Source organism: Sphaeramia orbicularis, chromosome 1 (assembly GCF_902148855.1).
Source record: "Sphaeramia orbicularis chromosome 1, fSphaOr1.1, whole genome shotgun sequence".
NCBI lineage: Eukaryota > Metazoa > Chordata > Actinopteri > Kurtiformes > Apogonidae > Sphaeramia > Sphaeramia orbicularis.
In genome coordinates, this window is record NC_043957.1 from 52850004 (window position 1) to 52869529 (window position 19526).

General features: G+C 37.2%; 1 protein-coding gene across 3 annotated transcripts in view; it reads right to left on the bottom strand.

Moving 5' to 3' along the window:
* LOC115426942 (choline transporter-like protein 2) overlaps positions 1-19526 on the bottom strand; it is a 36648-nt gene that overhangs the window by 14347 nt on the left and 2775 nt on the right. For 2 of the 3 annotated variants that reach the window (XM_030145247.1, XM_030145228.1), the window contains exons 2-8: positions 7470-7518; positions 4579-4652; positions 4387-4471; positions 4133-4217; positions 3912-4031; positions 3316-3376; positions 3034-3157 (exon numbers count right to left, since the gene is read on the bottom strand). In XM_030145247.1, coding sequence (XP_030001107.1) covers positions 3034-3157; positions 3316-3376; positions 3912-4031; positions 4133-4217; positions 4387-4471; positions 4579-4652; positions 7470-7518 — 598 coding nt within the window. Of the gene's footprint in view, positions 1-3033; positions 3158-3315; positions 3377-3911; positions 4032-4132; positions 4218-4386; positions 4472-4578; positions 4653-7469; positions 7519-11210; positions 11408-19526 lie in introns of those variants that run through there. The other variant, XM_030145237.1, reaches the window with a different exon arrangement.

The window sequence follows — 19526 nt, forward strand, 5'->3', positions numbered from 1 at the left end:
AGAAAAACAGTAGAGTCACGTCGAGGTTGGATCTGACAGAAACTGATCAGTGACTGGAAATAACTGCTGTTTGAAAACACCTGAGATTAAACAAAATCTGCATCAGGTGGTAGATTTCCTAAAACCTGAAAACACTGGGAAAATCTAAAAGTCTCATGTCCACCCAGACTTGAATTACTATATGCTTGAAGGGAATTATGGACATTTTATGGAAGCCCAGTGACAGTAAAAACAAAAAAGAAAAACTAAAAATGCGTAAAAGCAAAAACAAAAGTATGTGATCTAAATAGTCTTTAACCAATTCACCAATCAGCAGTGTTTTTATCACTCAGTGGCTGACTGTTACATGCAGCTGTATTTGTTTTCTTTCACACAATGTGACAACTCAGAAATTTGAACCACATGCCTCAAAGTAACAGTTCAATCCAAAAGTTGAATTTATAAAACCTGATAACATATTTCAAATTTCAGTCTCTACACACTTTTTTTTTAACACATACAGCTGCATTTACATCTACTTTACACCAAACTGTATGTTTTGATGTAATAACCCCCCGAAAACCGAGACTTTTAGAAACATATAGCAACAAAGGATGACTAATTAACGTTGGATACATGTTCTACAGTTTGTTTTCCTTAGACTGTAGGAAACTATGTCTCCATGAAAGGTGTGCAAATAATAAGCAGCAGCATGTTAAATTTTCTGCTGGAGTTTCATAGTTATTAATTAATCTACTGTAACTGTTATTAACTAACTATTATTACACAGATAAATCAAATCTTTTCATGCAAATTATGTAATAAGTGGAATAACGTGCAGCAAATCGACCAATTAAAAAGAAACATAAATCACCCTGTTGAGGTTTAGTTCCTCAGTACAACAACTCAGTGCACATGATCCCTAATATGAAATAAAGCAAAATACTGTATGTGTTAGATTATAAAGCAAAGAGAATTTTATATTGTTCACTTATTCTGCCATATTTGAGTTATTGTACTGAAGTATGGGGCAACACACATATGAGCAACACAAAGCCATTGTTTTTATTACAGGAAAGAGCAATAAGAGTAATTTACAGTGTTAATTTCAGGGAACATACAAATGAGTTGCTTATTAAATCAGGATTGTTCAAGTTTGAAGAGTCAGCTGAATTAAGGATATTGTTGGTTGTGTTTAGAGCGAGAAACGGACTGTCGCCTGCAAATTTGCAGAGATTATTTGTTTTACTATCACAGGATGAAAAACATAGAAGGAGGTTTAATTTTAAACAGTAAAGGTTTTGGATTAATGTGAAACAAATGTGTATTTCTGTTGTGGGTGTCAGAATGTGGAATTCTTTGGCAATGGAAGAGAAGAGCTGCACAAATATTTTTCAGTTCAAGAGGTTATATAAGGAGAGAATAGACAAGCTTTATAAAAACATGTAATATTTGTGTAATATGTACCAAAAAAATGTATACACACTTTAAATATTTGCAAAGTAGGTGTTTATTAAAATTCATTTAATTTTCAAAATGTAATGGAATTTACAAACATCATTTTATTGTTTTGTCTCCGCCTGTTCTCAAATTGATGTCTGTTCTGGTCCAGACACTGCTGACAATGCCAAGTAATGGAATCGCACACATCACCAAACTATTCCCTTGGTATTTGCGTGCATTCACGTTCAATGGCTGCTCTCAGTTCAGCAACTGTTGCAGGTCTCATAGCGTAGACTTTGTCTTTAAGGTATCCCCATAAAAAAAGTCTAGTGGTGTGAGGTCTGGTGAACTTGCCAAACAGGTGGATTGGATGGAGGGGTTTCGTTGAATACCCCCTGCGTTCACCAGACCTCACACCACTAGACTTTTTTTTTTTATGTGATTCCATTGCTTGGCATTGTCAGCAGTGTCTGGACCAGAACAGACATCAGTTTGAGAACAGGTGGTGACAAAACAATAAAATGATGTTTGTAAATTCCATTACATTTTGAAAATTAAATGAATTTTAATAAACAGCTACTTTACAATTATTTAAAGCAGTGGTTCCCAACCTTTTTTGGCTCGTGACCCCATTTTAACATCACAAATTCATGGCGACCCAAAACATCCAGAACAGATACATTTTTTTTGCTAAAACTAATTTGTCTTTGATCATGTAATAGTTTGCTAAACTATACTGCAAATAAATGTCAATTTTAGACGACATTTAGGCTATAAAATGAGTAGTATTATGGACGGATGCAGAAAATCCAGGTGTAGATTACTGCACAAAGTGAGAATTTTATTTTCTTTGGTCAGGATATGTACAGTCAGTCCAGCTTGGATTTACAAGGCTGACAATTAATACTGAACAAACAAGAACTCAAACTATGAATTATGAAAGAGCTGCAACATCTGAAACAGACCACAATGAACATTTGAAAGACAAACAGAACCACAGTGCTTCAGTTTCAGCTTCACAGTTTGTCATGTCTTTTACGTATTGGGATTGTCTCTGTCAACTCACCATATAGTTTTTATTAATGCGTTTTTGTTTTTTTTGTTTTTTTGTATCTTTTATCAATTACTAGAAATTTCAGGTGACCCCATTTGAATTCCAGGCGACCCCATGTGGAGTCCCGACCCCAAGGTTGAAAAACACTGATTTAAAGTGTGTATACATTTTTTTGGGACACCCTGTACTTATGGATTTTTGGATTTGTTTATTTTCATTGACTGTCATGTAAAGTGTTTACTGTGATAACTGTAATAGCAACTTATCTGATGTAAGCAGATGTTTTAAGAAAGGGGCAGGTATTATAAATCTTCTTCATCCTGCTCCTTTCCAATCATTTAGATTGGAATGAAAACATAAATGAATTAAATGAATGACTGAAAGTATTAACGTCTATACATCTTATGTAATTTGGTAAAATAGTCTTTAACTAATCCAATACTGTACGTTCCCAATAACTTAGTGTCCCTTTACATACTTGTGACCAGCGTTGATTTTTTTAAGTGCATTTTGGGTAGACGTACAGTGTGTGTTACCATACAGTTTAAAGGACTCACTTGGACGCCTCCAGCACATCGGTGGCATTAATATTGACTCCATCGACGTTAATAGTCGTCTGGTTGCCGACCACCACCACCCCACCTTTCATGGTTCCTAAGGCTGGAAGGCAGCGGCGTGTGACTGTGGACAGAGGAGAGGATGATGTTGTTTGGTGCTGTTTGTGCCATGTTTCAGCTTCACACATTAAAAAACACAAACCTACAGACAGAGCTGCAGCGCTGTGTAGGCGAAAATTGAGCGATTTAGTACAGGAGACCTTGAGGCGGCTTCTCACTTACAGGCTTTACTCTGCATCAGCATGGCAGGACACAAACCCTCCTTCAGCAGCTCAGGAGGACTCTGAAATTACATTCAGGGTTCATGCACATTTGTCAAGGTCAAATTCGAGCACTTTCAAGGATCATTTTACCTTATCGCTGGGGTAAAACACATATCTACAGGAACACATATATTCGCAAATTTTTATTTTTTTTTTATCACTGTACATTGTAATAAAAACATCTACAATTAGGTTTCAGAATAGGAAAAAGTTTAGGAATAAGTTTCTAGCATCTGTGTTGTATTGTCTGTTGATAAAACAAATAAAAATAAAGTATCAAAATAAATAAATAAATAAAAATGTACTTGGAGTCTAATTTTCTTTTTTGATATAAAACTTTATTTTTCAAAATGTATCACCTCTCTGTAAGTAAGTTGGAAGCGCTTTCAAGCACTTAAACTAAAATTCAAGCACTTTTCAGACCTTGAAAATCAAGAATTTTCAAGGATTTCCAGCACCTGTTCGAACCCTGTACATGTAAAACAGCCGTTGGTGCTCATTTTGTAATCACACTGTGTCAGTCTAAGAACTTTGAGGACAATGAAATGATCTTACCAATTTGTTAAAGTCCACTCCATCCTTACAGTATTGTCTGTAATATTCTTGGTCATCTTTGTTGCTTATTTTGGCTTGGACCAGCGTGAGATGTTTGTCAGGACACTTCTCCACACATAACTAAACAGAGGCAATAGCATACAAGCAAGCGTGATCATTTGCTGAGCCGTCTCAAGCGGAAACGATAAAGACAAAGAAGAAAAGGTGATATTTTTTCAGACCTGTGTGGTAGGACACTGGAACTCCAGCAGCACCAAAGGGCTGGCACATTTCAGGATGTTAAAGTAGAACAGAAAAGGCTTCTTCCTGTAAAATAAAACTGTTATCAAATTGAGGTGTCTACGCTTCCAGATGAACAGTTTCAGATCACAGTAATCCACATGATTATATGAAATGTACACAAGATAATCTGCCAGCAGACGGCTTTCAGAAACACTCATACAGATATCATGTTCATTTTTGCAGGGTGACTCACTCCATAGGCGTCCCAGCTTGTCCACAGAACTGGCCCCGGCTGTCTGTGGGATAGATGACTTTCCTGGGGTCACCTTGGGACCAGGCTGCACAGAGAAGATGAGGAAGGGAACTTTAAAATAGATACTATGAAGAAAAAGTCTGGCTTTCTGCCCACACACACAAAAAAAGAGAAGAGTGTATTCTTACTTACCGAGAATACCCACTGCAAAATATCCCAGCAGGGCGAGGATGAAGAGAATACAGCAGAGGATGTCTGTGCAGCCCCTGATGGAGATGAGAGGGATACATGAACCGAGCTCTTATTGGCAGATAAAACGATGGTGATATACAGGGTGGGGAAGCAAATTTTACAATATTTTGAGGCAGGGATTGAAAGACAGTGTATGACCAATTAGTTTATGGAAAGTCATGAGAATTTGCCACAAGAAAATTGACATAATAGAAAATGTTTTTTATTCTATGTGTCCTCCTTCTTTCTCAATAACTGCCTTCACACGCTTCCTGAAACTTGCGCAAGTGTTCCTCAACTATTGGGGTGACAACTTCTCCCATTCTTCTTTAATAGTATCTTCCAGACTTTCTCGTAATAGTTTTGCTCATAGTCATTCTCTTCTTTCCATTATAAACAGTCTTTATGGACACTCCAACTATTTCTGAAATCTCCTTTGGTGTGACGAGTGCATTCAGCAAATCACACACTCTTTGACGTTTGCTTTCCTGATTACTCATATGGGCAAAAGTTTCTGAAAAGGTATGGATAATAGTGTTAGGTATGATTATGACATCAATATATGTTTGGTTTCAAAACAATTGACGTAGTGCCTGCTGAGAAAAAACAACTAAATGTTCATTGTAAATTTTGCTTCCCCACCCTGTACATCCATTCATTCTATCAGTCCATGTAAATAATTGGTGCAAAATACAGTTTGTCATCTTTTTGTGGTCATTAGATATGACCCATTTGGATGTTCAGAGGCTCCGTAGTCGCCATGGAAACACAGTCATCTTCTACAACGCTGATTCACTAATAAAACCCATGGAGCTGGATCAATGACAGCGGGTGGACACACTTCTTTTTATGTTCAGTTAATGGTGTATTTTGTTGAAAAGTTATGTTTTCTTAATATTTCTCTGTTTCTGATATTATGACAGTCAACTTTAATCTGAGCTTTTATGAACACCTACAGGATCAGTAAATTAAATATGGGAAAAAAAACACAAAATACAGAGGATAATATTATAATAAATGGTGACAAACCGCTTAAGAAAGGTTAAATAGAGAAGCAAATTAATTTGGGAACTGCCACAAAAGCAGCACTGGGTCTTTATGGGTTAAACTACATAGACGTCTTCAGTGATGATAACTGAGAGAGACAGCTACAAAACATCATCTTTTTGCTGGAGAAGTTACGTTTTCTTCAGTTTTTTTTTTGTTTCTGACTGAATAACCCTCAATTTTAATCTGAGCTTTTATGAACATCTACATAATCAATAAATCAGACACAGGAAAATACATAATTTACACTGAGAAAATGCAAAATAAGGAGGATAATATTACAATCAATGCTGAAAAATCACTTAAGAAAGGTTATTTATATATACATACATATATATATATATATATATATATATATATATATATATATATATATATATATATATATATATATATATGTGTGTGTGTGTGTGTGTGTGTGTGTGTGTGTGTGTCACAGTAGAGACTGAAATCCAGTAGGATTCCTAATCCTACTAGGACAGATAGTAATTGTAGTTTGTCCTAGGACAAACTAAAATTCCTATCTGTCCTAGTAGGATTACAAATCCTACTGGATTTCAATCTCTACTGTGACACACACGTATATATATATATATATATATATATATATATATATATATATATATATATATATATATATATATATATATATATATATAAATAACCTTTCTTAAGTGATTTTTCTATCTGTCCTAGTAGGATTTGTAATCCTACTAGGACAGATAGGAATTTTAGTTTGTCCTAGGACAAACTACAATTACTATCTGTCCTAGTAGGATTAGGAATTCTACTGGATTTCAATCTCTACTGTGACATATGTATATATGGTTTATGGGTTAATTTTATTCCTGCGACATTAAAATCATTATAATTACAGATGCACTAATACATCAGCCAGAAGTCAGTATCAGCCAGTATCAGCTAATTTCTAAGTATCTGAAGACGTCTATGTAGTGTATTTTGCTTTTTTTTTTCAATGAAAATCAGGTATTTTCCCATATTTAATTTACTGATCGTGTAGATGTCTATAAAAGCTCAGATTAAAGTTGACTGTCATAATATCAGAAACAGAGAAATGAAGAAAACATGACTTTTCAACAAAACATATCATTAACTGAACATAAATCAAGTGTGTCCATCCACCGTCATTGATCCAACTCTATGGGTTTTACTGGTGAATCAATGTTGTAGAAGATGACTGTGTTTCCACGGCAACTACGGAGCCTCTGAACGTCCAAATGGGTCATATCTGATGACCATGAAAAGACGACAAACTGTATTTTACACCAGTTATTTACATGTATTGATAGGGTTAGCGGATCAACAGGTATTAAACAGTTTAGACCACTAGATGCTTTTGGTCACCAGTGGATGTTAGGGTCTTTACAGGTAATTTTCACCTTTAATACTTTATCATCTCACTCTCAAAGATTAAGGGAAATTATACCGAGGCAACAGCCATTTTGACGTTGATGATGCGTATCATATGCAACGAGAGATGCAGTCCATTAAGCTGTTCAACACAAACCTAGAAGTTACCTTACTATCTTTGCCACAAATCAGTTTTCTTGTCTCATAAAATATTTTAAATAAACAATAAACATCATATGTGTAAACAGGAACACAACTCAAATAGGATCAAACCATTATTTGTCCACTGTTCATGTTTTTCCATTGGGTACACTGGAATGAATGGGACTTTCGTGCTCTACTGGTAGTGCTGTCACAGAAATGACATTCCACAGTGGCTCTGGGGGGTTGTGACAGGCCTGGTTACTGATGTGTGGTTCAAACAGACGTCTCACCTGTTGTGGATTGGCCCTTTGAAGTTTGGATCAAACTTCCTGGACTCCCCTGGGAAGAAAGACAGGCAAAGAGTTTTTTTTTTAAATGTACACTGTACTTTCTAACAAAGAAAACATTTATTTAGACACTTTATGAAACAAACTAATATCTACTAAAAATGCTTTTGATAGCCTAGGAAAGACAGCGGCATTCAAAAGCTTCGAATGTTAATGAGGATCAGTGATATGGTTGAAACTAAACTGACACACTGAGTCTTCATACACCCCAATTCTCTTCACACACCAAGGAAAATTTTAATTTAGAATAGGACACAGCTTTATTGTACAGCAGAGAGAAAAAAAAAAAAAAATCAAAATACAGGGATAATTGAGTGTTAGTTGTTGCTGTATAAAGTGACAGTTCCTGAGTCTGTTCATGTTAGGATGTATTATAATGCAACACCCCTAGACTGGTTTGAACCAGCCTCATCTGTCACATATGATTCCTTTAACGTCATCTATTCACTTCCTGCATAGATCTTCACTGATACTGTGTCTACTATTATTGTTACTGTAATTGACGTACAAAGGTAAGGGGGGGGGGGTCACATTATGATTATTCTGACAAATGGTAAAAGATTGTGAAATAGAGCGTAGATCCTCATGACAGTCCCTGGTGCTGTTAGATTCCTATGCCAACCACAGCTGTAAATTAGCCATAGAATCACATTTTCTGGACAACATTGACATATATGTTATCCAGCTATCATCACTGCTTATCTGTATATGACAAAAATGACAAAGAATAGGCTAGTAAAATTAATCCTCTGACTCAATAGTATTCAATTAATTTTTTTTTTTTTTCCCCCATTCTTTGCTTATTTGGAAAAGCATGTTATACAAAACTTCCCTTTCGGGTACGATTCAATATCCACACAACAAATTTAAAAGAAGAAGCTAATCCAAGATTTTTAGTCGAATATAGAACAAACTAGAAAAGCACGCGGAGAGCGCAGACCTCCGCCAAGGCAGATCAGTGCCCCCCCTCCCCCCGATCACCACCAAAATTTAATCATTTGTTCCTTGTGCCAGTATCAACATTTCCTGAAATTTTCATCCACATCTGTCCATAACTTTTTGAGTTATCTTGCACACGGACAGACAGACAGACAGACAAACAAACAGGCAAAAACATAACCTCCTTGGCGGAGGTAATAAAATAAATAAAGAAAAGTGGGCTGGAGGAGAGGGCTTATTCCGCTACTTCAACAACAAATTAAAACACATTAAGGTGTGTGTTTACATTGACCTAACAGAAATGTATATCCTATAACTGTTTTCACATAACTGATGTATTCAATTCACATCCATTACAAATTTAACATAGTTTGTTCATTTTGACCAAATAGTGAAAAAAGATTCCCTTTAACACTTAAAACAAAATGTTAATTTCTCCAGAATGAAGATGTCCTGTGCGATGTCGATCCATTCTTCGATTTTGGGTGCTTCAGGCTTTAACCATTTTCTAGTGATTGCTAGTCTTTTTACTTGCTGCCAAAAGCATTTCAATTTGTTGTTTTTATGGTTTAAGCAGAATAAGCACATCATTTTCTTATACATTTTGACTATTTTACCATAATTAAAGGACAGAAAGCAGGGCTGAGATGCAGTCTGTTTTAAGACGATAAATACAGTACCATGTTGAATTGCATATCAAAGATCACATCTTTCATTTTCCACCCATCAAGACATGCATTCACATGGGAGGCCCCCACTCCATGCTCTCCAGTTCAACCACAGTGTCTGCCTCTCTGTATTTACACCCCTATTGCAAAACAAGTCACCATTGTAGTGGATTTAAAAAATATATTATTTTTTATCATTTCATTTATTTATTTGCCAGTTTAGTACAGAGTCAAGCACAAACTAAAAATGTGTGATGATGGCTTAGCTCTAGGGTCTGTACCAAATAACCACATCCCACTATGTCTGGAGAAGATAATGCATAAGCTGAGGTATCTCTGTGTCATTCATATTGTTGAAATATATTTTACAAGTATCAACAAATGTTCTTACAGTTTGGGTGATGGAAATGTTGTGATTTCAATAATATTTTGATGATTTCTTTGAGCCCTTTTCCTAATGTCAAATAGAGACATGACATTTTCAAAACTATCTGTTAGATATATCATTTGAGTATCGTTATCGCAATGTATGTGTGCGCAATAGTCACATCACAGGTCCTGCAATGTAGGAGGCAAATGAACTCAACATGTTCTCATCTAATTTCAAGGGTACCTGACACACACTGTGCACAGCGATCCACCTATCACAATTGTTCTTAATCCGTTTGGAGTGAGTCACTGGTAACAACATTGAAAAATGAGCAACGAACCAGAGAAAATCACCATAAATGAAGACTGGGTGCAAAAAAGACAAGCAACGTCAGTTATCTGGAATTATTTTGGCAACAAGGAGGATGGTATTGAAACACATGTTCTGTGTCAACAGTGCCTTACACCTGTTGCCACAATGAGAGGTAACACAACTAATTAGTTTGACCATTTACGTCCACACCAAACAGCTGTTATATCCTCCTGAGTATTTTTTCATATCGCAATATATTTCACAGGGTTAAAAAAAACGCAGTATCAGTTTTTTCCAATGTCATGCAGCCCTACTATCTGTGTTGCAATACTGTTTCCAATTCTAACCAAAAGCTAATACTAAGGCTGCTCCAGTAGAAATGAAGTAAAATAAAGACACAAATTGTCCCTGACCTACATTCTTTTTGGTTATTCATTTCTGTCAATGCTGACTTTTCTTCAGGACGGAGAGAGGGTGGTGAGATCAGCAAACAAATCAGATACTAGCTGATTTTCTACTCCAAACTACTGTTATCATATTAACCTTTGAAAATCCACCGTTGGTTGACTGAGGTGACGGCCGATGTCGCTGCTATCAATCAAAACAAATGCAGTGACCGTTTACAGCTCAATGTAGCACAGACACTGTATGCCACACAACATTTAGAATCATTTATGTTCCTCTTCCTATTGTGGATACATCAGGTGTACATTGGTGTATTTACAAAGACAAGACATTCTCCTCAACAAAAGGATTCTTGCGCCTTACTCATCCCTAGCAACCCACAAAATGGCTCCCCGGTGACAAGGAGCTCCGTGGAGACACCTCCAGCTGCCATGGAAACACCTCAGAAAAACAGCGGAGGAGAAACATCAACCTAGTCTCCTCTGCCTACAGCGACATCGTGGGTACAAGGCCTCGGTTTGAGCCTGAATGTGGTACAACAGCCACACACCACTCTAATGTTTCCACAGGAAATCATGACGGTGATGAATTTACTGTATACATAATCTCCTCTGCCAACATCCTCCTCTAAGATAAGCACATAGTCTGTAGCCTTACATATCCTTCCACTCTGCTGTCATGGTGTCCACTAAAGCCCTGACAATAATTCAGACCAGTCAGTTTTTAAAGGCAGTTACAGACACACGCTGACATTTACTTGTTGTCACAGCCTAGTGGTTATGTACACGCCACACACACAAACACACTGGCATCACAACCAGAAAGGCATCTCTGAACTCTGTCTATCAAATTATGCCCACTAGAGCCACAATCTGCCCCCTTTAACCATCACTATTAGAAAACCCTCCCATGATCCACCAGGAGAACAACCCCCTCAATACTAGCTGATCACAGATCTAACAGCACAAACCATTCTGGCCATCACAGTACCTCGTCTTTCGTATTTTGTCATGGTGTTGTTGTTGTCGTTACAGGCGTCTCTGTCGACTTCTCTCAATCATTTCTTTACATCTCCTTCCTGTATGAGATCTGTTTGCTTGTGCCCGACCTCTAAATCCTCACTTCCTTCTTTCACTGCATGAAAAAAAGCTCCTCTGCCTTCTCCTCTGCTGCTTTCTCTGTTTCTCTCTCTCTCTGAGTCCTCTTAACAGCTCAGAGTGTGTCTGGGGAGTTGTAGCAATCACAGTGTTGATAGGGGAATTAGGAGAGGAGCAAAAACAGAAATAAAGACTTGGTGGCGCCTGTCCCTTTGACCGTACGGCATATAAATACATGATGACACAGCACAAGACTCAAAGGTTTCAAGCTCATTTCAGCTCAACTGAATCAGTCTGACTGTGTTCACTGCTCCCTGTCATGGCAGACAGCTGTTTCACTGTGTACAACTGCAGCCAGTGCAGCTGTTTGCCTCTGGCCTTTGACAAAAACATAACTACAGCTGTAAAACACTTTCTACGTACACTTTGTTCCTTATATCCTGAGATTATTCGCAGATAATTTACTGAAATGGAAGTATTACCACACTGTGAAAATACTCCACTGCAAGTAAATGTACAAGTATTATCAGCAAAATATACTTAAAGAATGAAAATTTTGTCGTAAAATAATGACATTTTTGGATTCTATTATTCTATTATATTGGTTCGTACACATTGTTCAAGCTCAAATTCAAGCACTTTTAAAGGTCACTTTCAAATTTTTCCTGCAAAGCACCTTATCGCTGGGATAAAATACTAGTGATGGTGAGATAAAGCCTCATGAGGCATCGAACCACTTGAGCCAATTGATTCGAGAAAGGGTTCATTTCTCAAAGCTTCATATGCGCACGAAACCACCTACTGGCCATGTGTATAATCACAGACAGTTGTATCTGAACCACAGAATGTGTGATGCATTGAATTTTTGTGTCTGTTATGGCTCTTGGGAATGACTATGAATTACAAAAAATGTATGACCAAAAAATTTCTCTACATAAATTATCATATATGTGTATAATAAAATATTTTTTAACGTATTCTCTGTGTGTAAATTTCCCCCAAATGGTGGTGGTATCATATATGGGAGGTTGAGTAATTTTTTTTAAATTTTTTATTTTTTTGTCACTTCAGGATAATGTCATGACTTAAACAGGCAGAGGACAGTGAAAGTGCTTGTGGAACTAGGAAGAGGGCACTGAACATGCTAGTGTAACTTGGACAATGATGTACAGAACAGGGGAGATTTTGTTTATCTTTATTCAGAAATAACAGTTTCTCAACAGTTTTTGGTTTGAAGTGATTCTTTTTTTTTTTTGACATAACCTCTCCGGCGTTTGAAAACATCCTGTCACATGGTACAGAAGATGCTGGCATGCACAAAAACGCAAGAGCAACATTATATAAATTGGGGTGCAGTAATTTTCTGTCTCTCCCAGTACTCCAGATAAGCAAACCTTATGTGTCTGAAATAATGTTAGATTTAGTTTACCTTATTAGGAGTTATCAAATCTAAATGTTCCCACACAGGGGAAATCCTCCTCTTCTTCACTGGCTCCATCCTCTTACTCATCCTTCTCTTCTCCCTCTCCTAAATCTTCAAATGATCTCTCTCTCTAAACTCTTCAAACTATCTCCAAACTATATAAACGCTATCCAAACTCTAGTATCCAAACTCTGTTCAAACTCTGCACTGACCATAACTCTCAATCAAAAACACATATTTTGAATGGAGCCTGAGAGGTTTCTACTGCTGTTAAACCTGAATCAGATAGAACCACCTCTGAACCACTTTGTGAAGCAGTCAAGTGGTACAGCCGGGCAGCGAGGCTTCGGACGTCATAATTTTCGGCTCCGCCCCTAAATGAAGCAAGCCTCGATACGCGCTTCGCGGAAACGCCCCCTCCATTACTCGACACACGCTTCAAAGCCTCGGCACATCCCGCAACATCACTATAAAATACATATTTACAGGAATTCATGATTATTTTTATCACTTTTAATCACGATGACATACATTATATTATGCTATAAATGTCTAAAATTATGTTTGATAATAGCAAAAAGTTTAGAACTTAAAGGAGAACACAAAGCTTTATCCAAAAAAGAAAGGGAAGCCAGTTGACCTTCTTGACACACTCACACTGAGCCAAAGATTAAGACAGAAATGTACCTGGAGTCCACCTGAGAGCACCTGCTAATTTTCTTTTTTGACAAAGTTTTATTTTTTAAATGTATCACCTCTCTGTAAGTAGCTTTGTCTTGAGTTAATATTAAAAATAAATTAATTAATTATTCACATCACAGAGTTAGAACTGCAAGCACTTTCAACCTCTTAAATGAAAATTCAAGCACTTTTCAGACCATGAAAACACAACATTGAAATTCAAGTATTTTCAAGGATTTCAAACACCTGAACAAACCCTGTTCAACGCTGTATATCCCATGGCCTTCAGGAACTTTCAGAAAACTTTTGACAGTGAACCTGATCATCAGCAAACGTTACACCTTAATTATAAATGATGGGATCTCTGTGGTGATAGAATCAACACCTGGGCTGTTTGCCCATCTGTGGCTCATCTACCCAAAACCTGCTCACCATATCTGATACTCAAGATTATATTACAGATAGATAACATCAGCTAATGACTCAGGGTTAATCTGTTAGCGGACGTGACATAACGTACTAACTGGAAGCTGACCATTCGACAGAGATCCTGTGGTTCACGGGGAGCAGGAATTGTAATAAGTCGGACTTGTTGAAACATGAGTGAAAAACACAGCATTGCCAAAAGGAGACTGCTCCTGTTAATATGAGAACAGGAAGATAAAGGGGTTCTTCTTCTGGGTTTGGGATTGGACAGGATTATTTTCATGCCAGGGTGATGGAGCAGGAGTGCACAACAGGCTGTTCCTCATCTGTCACAGATTGAGTCTGTTACACATACGTACAGTCACGGAAAAAAATTATTAGGCCATCAAAAGTAATGGTTTATGCAATCAACTAACTCCTGTATGTATCATGTGACTAAAACAGACAGAAAAGAAAACATGGAATGCTTAAAAGCACTGTTTTTGGCAGTACAATGCCATAGCTATTGGCGTAAGAATTTAAGTGATATTGGTTGTTATCAAGAAAACATGGAAAATGGCTGGATATTAGCTCTGAAATTAAATTGTTATGAGCTATTTTTGTTGAAATCATATATTTGTCCAAACAAATGTACCTATAGTTGTACCAGGCATTAACATGAACAAGAAATTGAAGAAAACAAGGGTGGTCTAATAATTTTTTCCACAACTCCAAAGTCAGATCCTCTGGTGGTCAGTGTTTTAGGGCTGACTCATCACTGGATACAATCATTGAATCCAAATTGAATTCTGTATTTTGACCTTTTACATGTCCTCAGAGGTTACCAGGTCAGTGCACTCTGCATTAGAAATCTCCCACGCATGTTTTGGAAATCAAATTTGAACTCTGAGTATTTTTCTGAGCCTATCATGTCATGTTTAGCAAGTCTATGTATAGTATTTTTCAAGAGTTTATCTTACGAAGGAGGAGCAAGACTTCAGTTTATCACAAACACTGACAAACATTCAGGCATTTAAGAAACAAAGTACCTCAGGCTGTCAGACAAAGTACAGTGATGATGATGATTAAGCCACACATTTGCACTTGTATACAACACTTGTGTACAACTATTTACTTACATTTCATCACTGATTTTGACATGTTTTTCCCCTCCCAAAACTCTTTCCGCTTTTTCTAATGAAGTTTCATTTTGCTGTCATTCAACCACACCCCCCTCCAATGTTTGTTCTGTCCTGGACTATGAAGAATGACTTGCTAAAAATGTTCCTTTTATGCTGTTAAGACAATGACTTGTTATGAATCATTGTGCACGTTTGACATATAGGAGGCGGTGAACTGGACTGACCATCGGCAGTATGAGAGATAAGACCTTCCTACATGTTCTGGTGCCACATGACCTGGGTCTGGCCTGCCCACCTCCACTGCCATGTGATGGAGCTACAGTGCCCCATATAGCATGAAATACAGTATGAACTACTGGCCTGGCACACAGCGCTGCTGCACGGAAAGTAGGGATGCACCGATACCACTGTTTTCGAGACCGAGTACGAGTACTTGAATTTGAGTACTTGCCGATACCGAGTACTGATATGAGTACTTAATAATCCCATTCCAGTTCTTAGTTCCTTTTGTGAATGTGCTTTATTGTCGTTGTCATTAGTCTGACTGGAAAAAAGTGCTGCTACTGACATTTAATGTGTTGGAATGAGCGTTTGTCAATTAATCCACCAGGGGGCGAAGCTCTTAATTAACCATACTGGACAAATACCACAAAGAAGAGTAAAGTTTTTTGAGAAGAAGAAAGTCAGTAATAACAAACATGGAGACGACAGAGGCAATACTAATGTGATACTAATATTGCAGTGTTTTCACTGGTAAGGTTTAAAAGCATAGCTTCAGCAGGTAGAGAAAAGAGAAATGAGAGATAAGTTTGGTTTTCACTTCTGCTGGTGGCGGTCCGCACCCCTCCATACACCTGCTGGTATTCTCATTCTGTTTACACATTCGCGAGCACCTGGTAAACAGATGGAATGTACGTAGAGGACGGACAAAACGCTGCGTCTGTGTCTGTGTCTTTAACATTACTTGCAGTCAGCGTTACTTTTATCACTGTCATTTATTTTGAAAAATCTCCACCCTCTTCACACTCCCCACACATTATTCCACCGCCGCGTACCTGCTGCACTGAACTGGGAATGTCAAACGGCCATAAGTGGTACCGGTGCATTTGTATTGGATGTCTTTACGAGTACGAGTACACACACTGAGTATTGCAGCTGATACCGATACTCGTACCAGTATTGGTGCATCCCTAACGGAAAGTATGTAGTTTTAGCAAATACATACCGTGACCTGACAACCTTATCCTACATAAGAAATCCAGTACGTTAAAGACTTATTGATACTGATTTAAGAGATGAAAGGATCTATCAGAGCATTTGAGGAAATACTTCAGGCTACATGTGCGTTTTAAATAGGGGTGTGCATTGGCAAGAATCTGGCAATACAATACAAATCACAATACTAGGATCGCGATACGATATATCACAATATATCAGGATACTGTTGAAAAATTTTTGTTTGTTCCTTTTTTTTTAAAGATTATTTCCTTGAACAATTGAATTACACCAGAAATGTGCACAAATACTAAACACATTTTTATTTGATCAGAACAGGATCTAATGCTATATCACAAAATGTTCCTGTCTTAAAGCTTAAATTATTTTTTACAGACATTGCAGTTTAAGATCCTGTTCAAATGTTCATATTCTATTAGTTCATAACTAAAATCATAATACTATTTTTGTCCCAAACAAAGGACCTTATATCTGCCTCTCAGACAGTAAAAAGTGCTTTTAGGATGCTTCGAATAACTATTATTTAATAAAACAGTGTTAAATAACAATAAATAAAATATAAACAATAAAGAGAAACAAAAAAGAACCTCCACCATATCTGCATTTGAATAAATACTTAAAAATATCGATATAGTACTCTTTAATATTGATAAAGTATCATGAAATGAAATATTGCGACATATTGCAGAACCGATATTTTCTAACACCCCTAGTTTTAAAGGGGTCAAATTTCGCTAAACCCACTTTTATTAGTCTTTGGTACATTTATTTGTGTATTTGAACCCTAATAGTTCATAAAGTTTGAATTTGAACCCTCCAGGTGCTGCAAAGCTACCTTTATATTCATTCCGGCAAAAATCAAGTGGATTTCTACAACCCATTTTAATTCCTTCTTAATTTGTTACATTTTATAACTAGTTATGTCACGACATCTGCACATATAAGGTCAAGACTTCCGATGAACATTTCTCTGGGTATGACATAATTGTTTGTCAGCAGCAACGTTTGGAGTAAAAACGGAAAATATGTCCAAACTTTGAGCCGATTACCTAAAATGTTCAGTTGTTGGTTGTATTAAGGAACACAAGTGGTTGAACGGGACAGAAAGCACAGTTAACCTGCCTGGAGGGGGTGGGGTCATGTGCATTTAAAGGGCCAGCGCTCAAAATGACCTGTCTCGTTCCATTAGTCATTAGAAATAAGGTTGAAGATGGACCTGTAGCGTTTAATGAAGAATTCAGACCCAAGCATTGCATTTACAATTTATGTAGACCACAGGGAAATGTTTTAAAGTGCATAATTCCATTTGAAAAAGCTAAGTATCACTCCTAACATGACAAAGCATTTCAGAAAAACCCTTGATGGAGTTATTAAACAGAAAAAAAGAGAACTTGTCAGTGTTCCATATAAGATAAACAACACTGAGATGAAAATGGCCACAGTTGCATCACTGCACACTGTGAAAGGTCGCTTCTTGGTGTAATAGATTTTCAAGACTCAAATGAGTTAATAGCACCAGGCGGTTTAACTGGATTGCTTGACAAAATGGTACAATAGCCTGTTATTTTTAGCTGTTCACATAAAGTGGATCTAAATTTATACCATCACCATAACAACTATATGAAAATTCACTGACTCACAATAGAGAAAGGGTTGGTTTCCTGTCAGGAAAGAGGCGCAGCGTTGATCTGAAGTGTTTACATACTGCAGCCCTCACTAGATATGTAAAGAAATTCATACGTGCAGACATTCTTGGACAACATGATTCTTCCATCCAGCTCTCATTTGTAGCATCATCTGTGTGTGAATCTGAAACACTGAGCTCCATCTGAGCTGTAGACACACACAGCCGTGTCTTTGGCTGTTTGTGCCATAAAACAATCTCTAATTGTGCTCAAACGCATTCCAGCAGATTTTCTCTGAAAAAAGGTTGCCAAATGTCTTGTAAATAGCCTTGTTTATTTACGTGATTAGCTTAATGTGAGAGCAGTTGTGGGGAACCTACATGTGGGTAGGCTGAGATTTTGTGATTATGTGTAGACTCTGCTAATTTTTTTTTTTCATCATGTAGGTCAAATGAGGTCATTAGACATTCAACGAGCCCCTGAGGGTGAAATCCCACTGGAATTACCTGATGAACTTGCCTGCATTCATGTTAAAATGGCGAGTACATTTACATGCACGCAAATATTCATCTGAATGAACAGATATCAAATACACATCATATTCCATGTGGATATTCTGAATTAAACCTTGTTTCTAAATGTTGCGTTATCCACCATGTGGGATATGCCCATATTATTCTCATTTCAGGTGTATTCTTTGGACAAGTATACATTTCACTCAGAATACATGTTTCACTTGCAGGTTTTAATTTGTGTTATGACACAGCCCCTGTTTACAGTCAGCTGTAGTACAGACCAAGATTCTCTCGGGTGGAAATGAATGTACCAAAGAAACAGCTACAATTCTGACTACGAGGCAAAACACACCTACTGTTAAACATTACTAAAGAGGATATCAACAGGTTTTTGAAATGAGCAAGCATGGAAAAATCTGCCCTTTTAGGTGTTTGAGGGAATGAAAGTGGGATGGTGAATCAACACAGTGGAACATCTACATATTTTGGTGATATTAGGCAATACAAATAGGAATGAACTCCATGTAAACAGAAATATTAGTGGAGAATTAATTTTCATTAACCATGGAAAAAAACTGTAATTTTTTTTTAAATAAGAGCAAAAACCAAAGTATTTTCTGCCAGTAAACATAGTGAGTCAGACTGTGGCCCTACAGTATTTCGTAAATCTCCAATTACAAATGTAATTCATGCTAAAACATGGAGTAATGCATCTTCTGCTTCCTCTTACCATAAAAATGTGTTTTCAAGTCTAGGCGGTGTGAGTGTTAAAGGAAGTGATGATGTCATGGCTGGTGTGATCCACTAATGGGCCCAGTGAGGTTATCAGATGAACGCCTCCCCTGCTACTGTGGGCTAATGGCTTAGTGGCCACTGTAGTTGAGCGTGGACACATTTGCTCTCCTTTGTTCTCTTTCTTCTCATTTATCTCCACACTTCTAGCATAGACATAATGATTATTAACAAGTAGGAGTTGATAGAGTCTCTGAAGGTACTGTATGTACTACTGTACATTTTATCAAACAGCTGCTGCTTCAGATGACTTCCCCTTGACAGCCACTAATGAGGTCATTAGCCTACAAACTCACATAAAATAAGTCACATAAAATAGAGATGAGAGTACACATTAAAGCTGCTTCCTGAAGGCTGAATATTTTAGAAAACTTGACAGCCTCTGGCTCA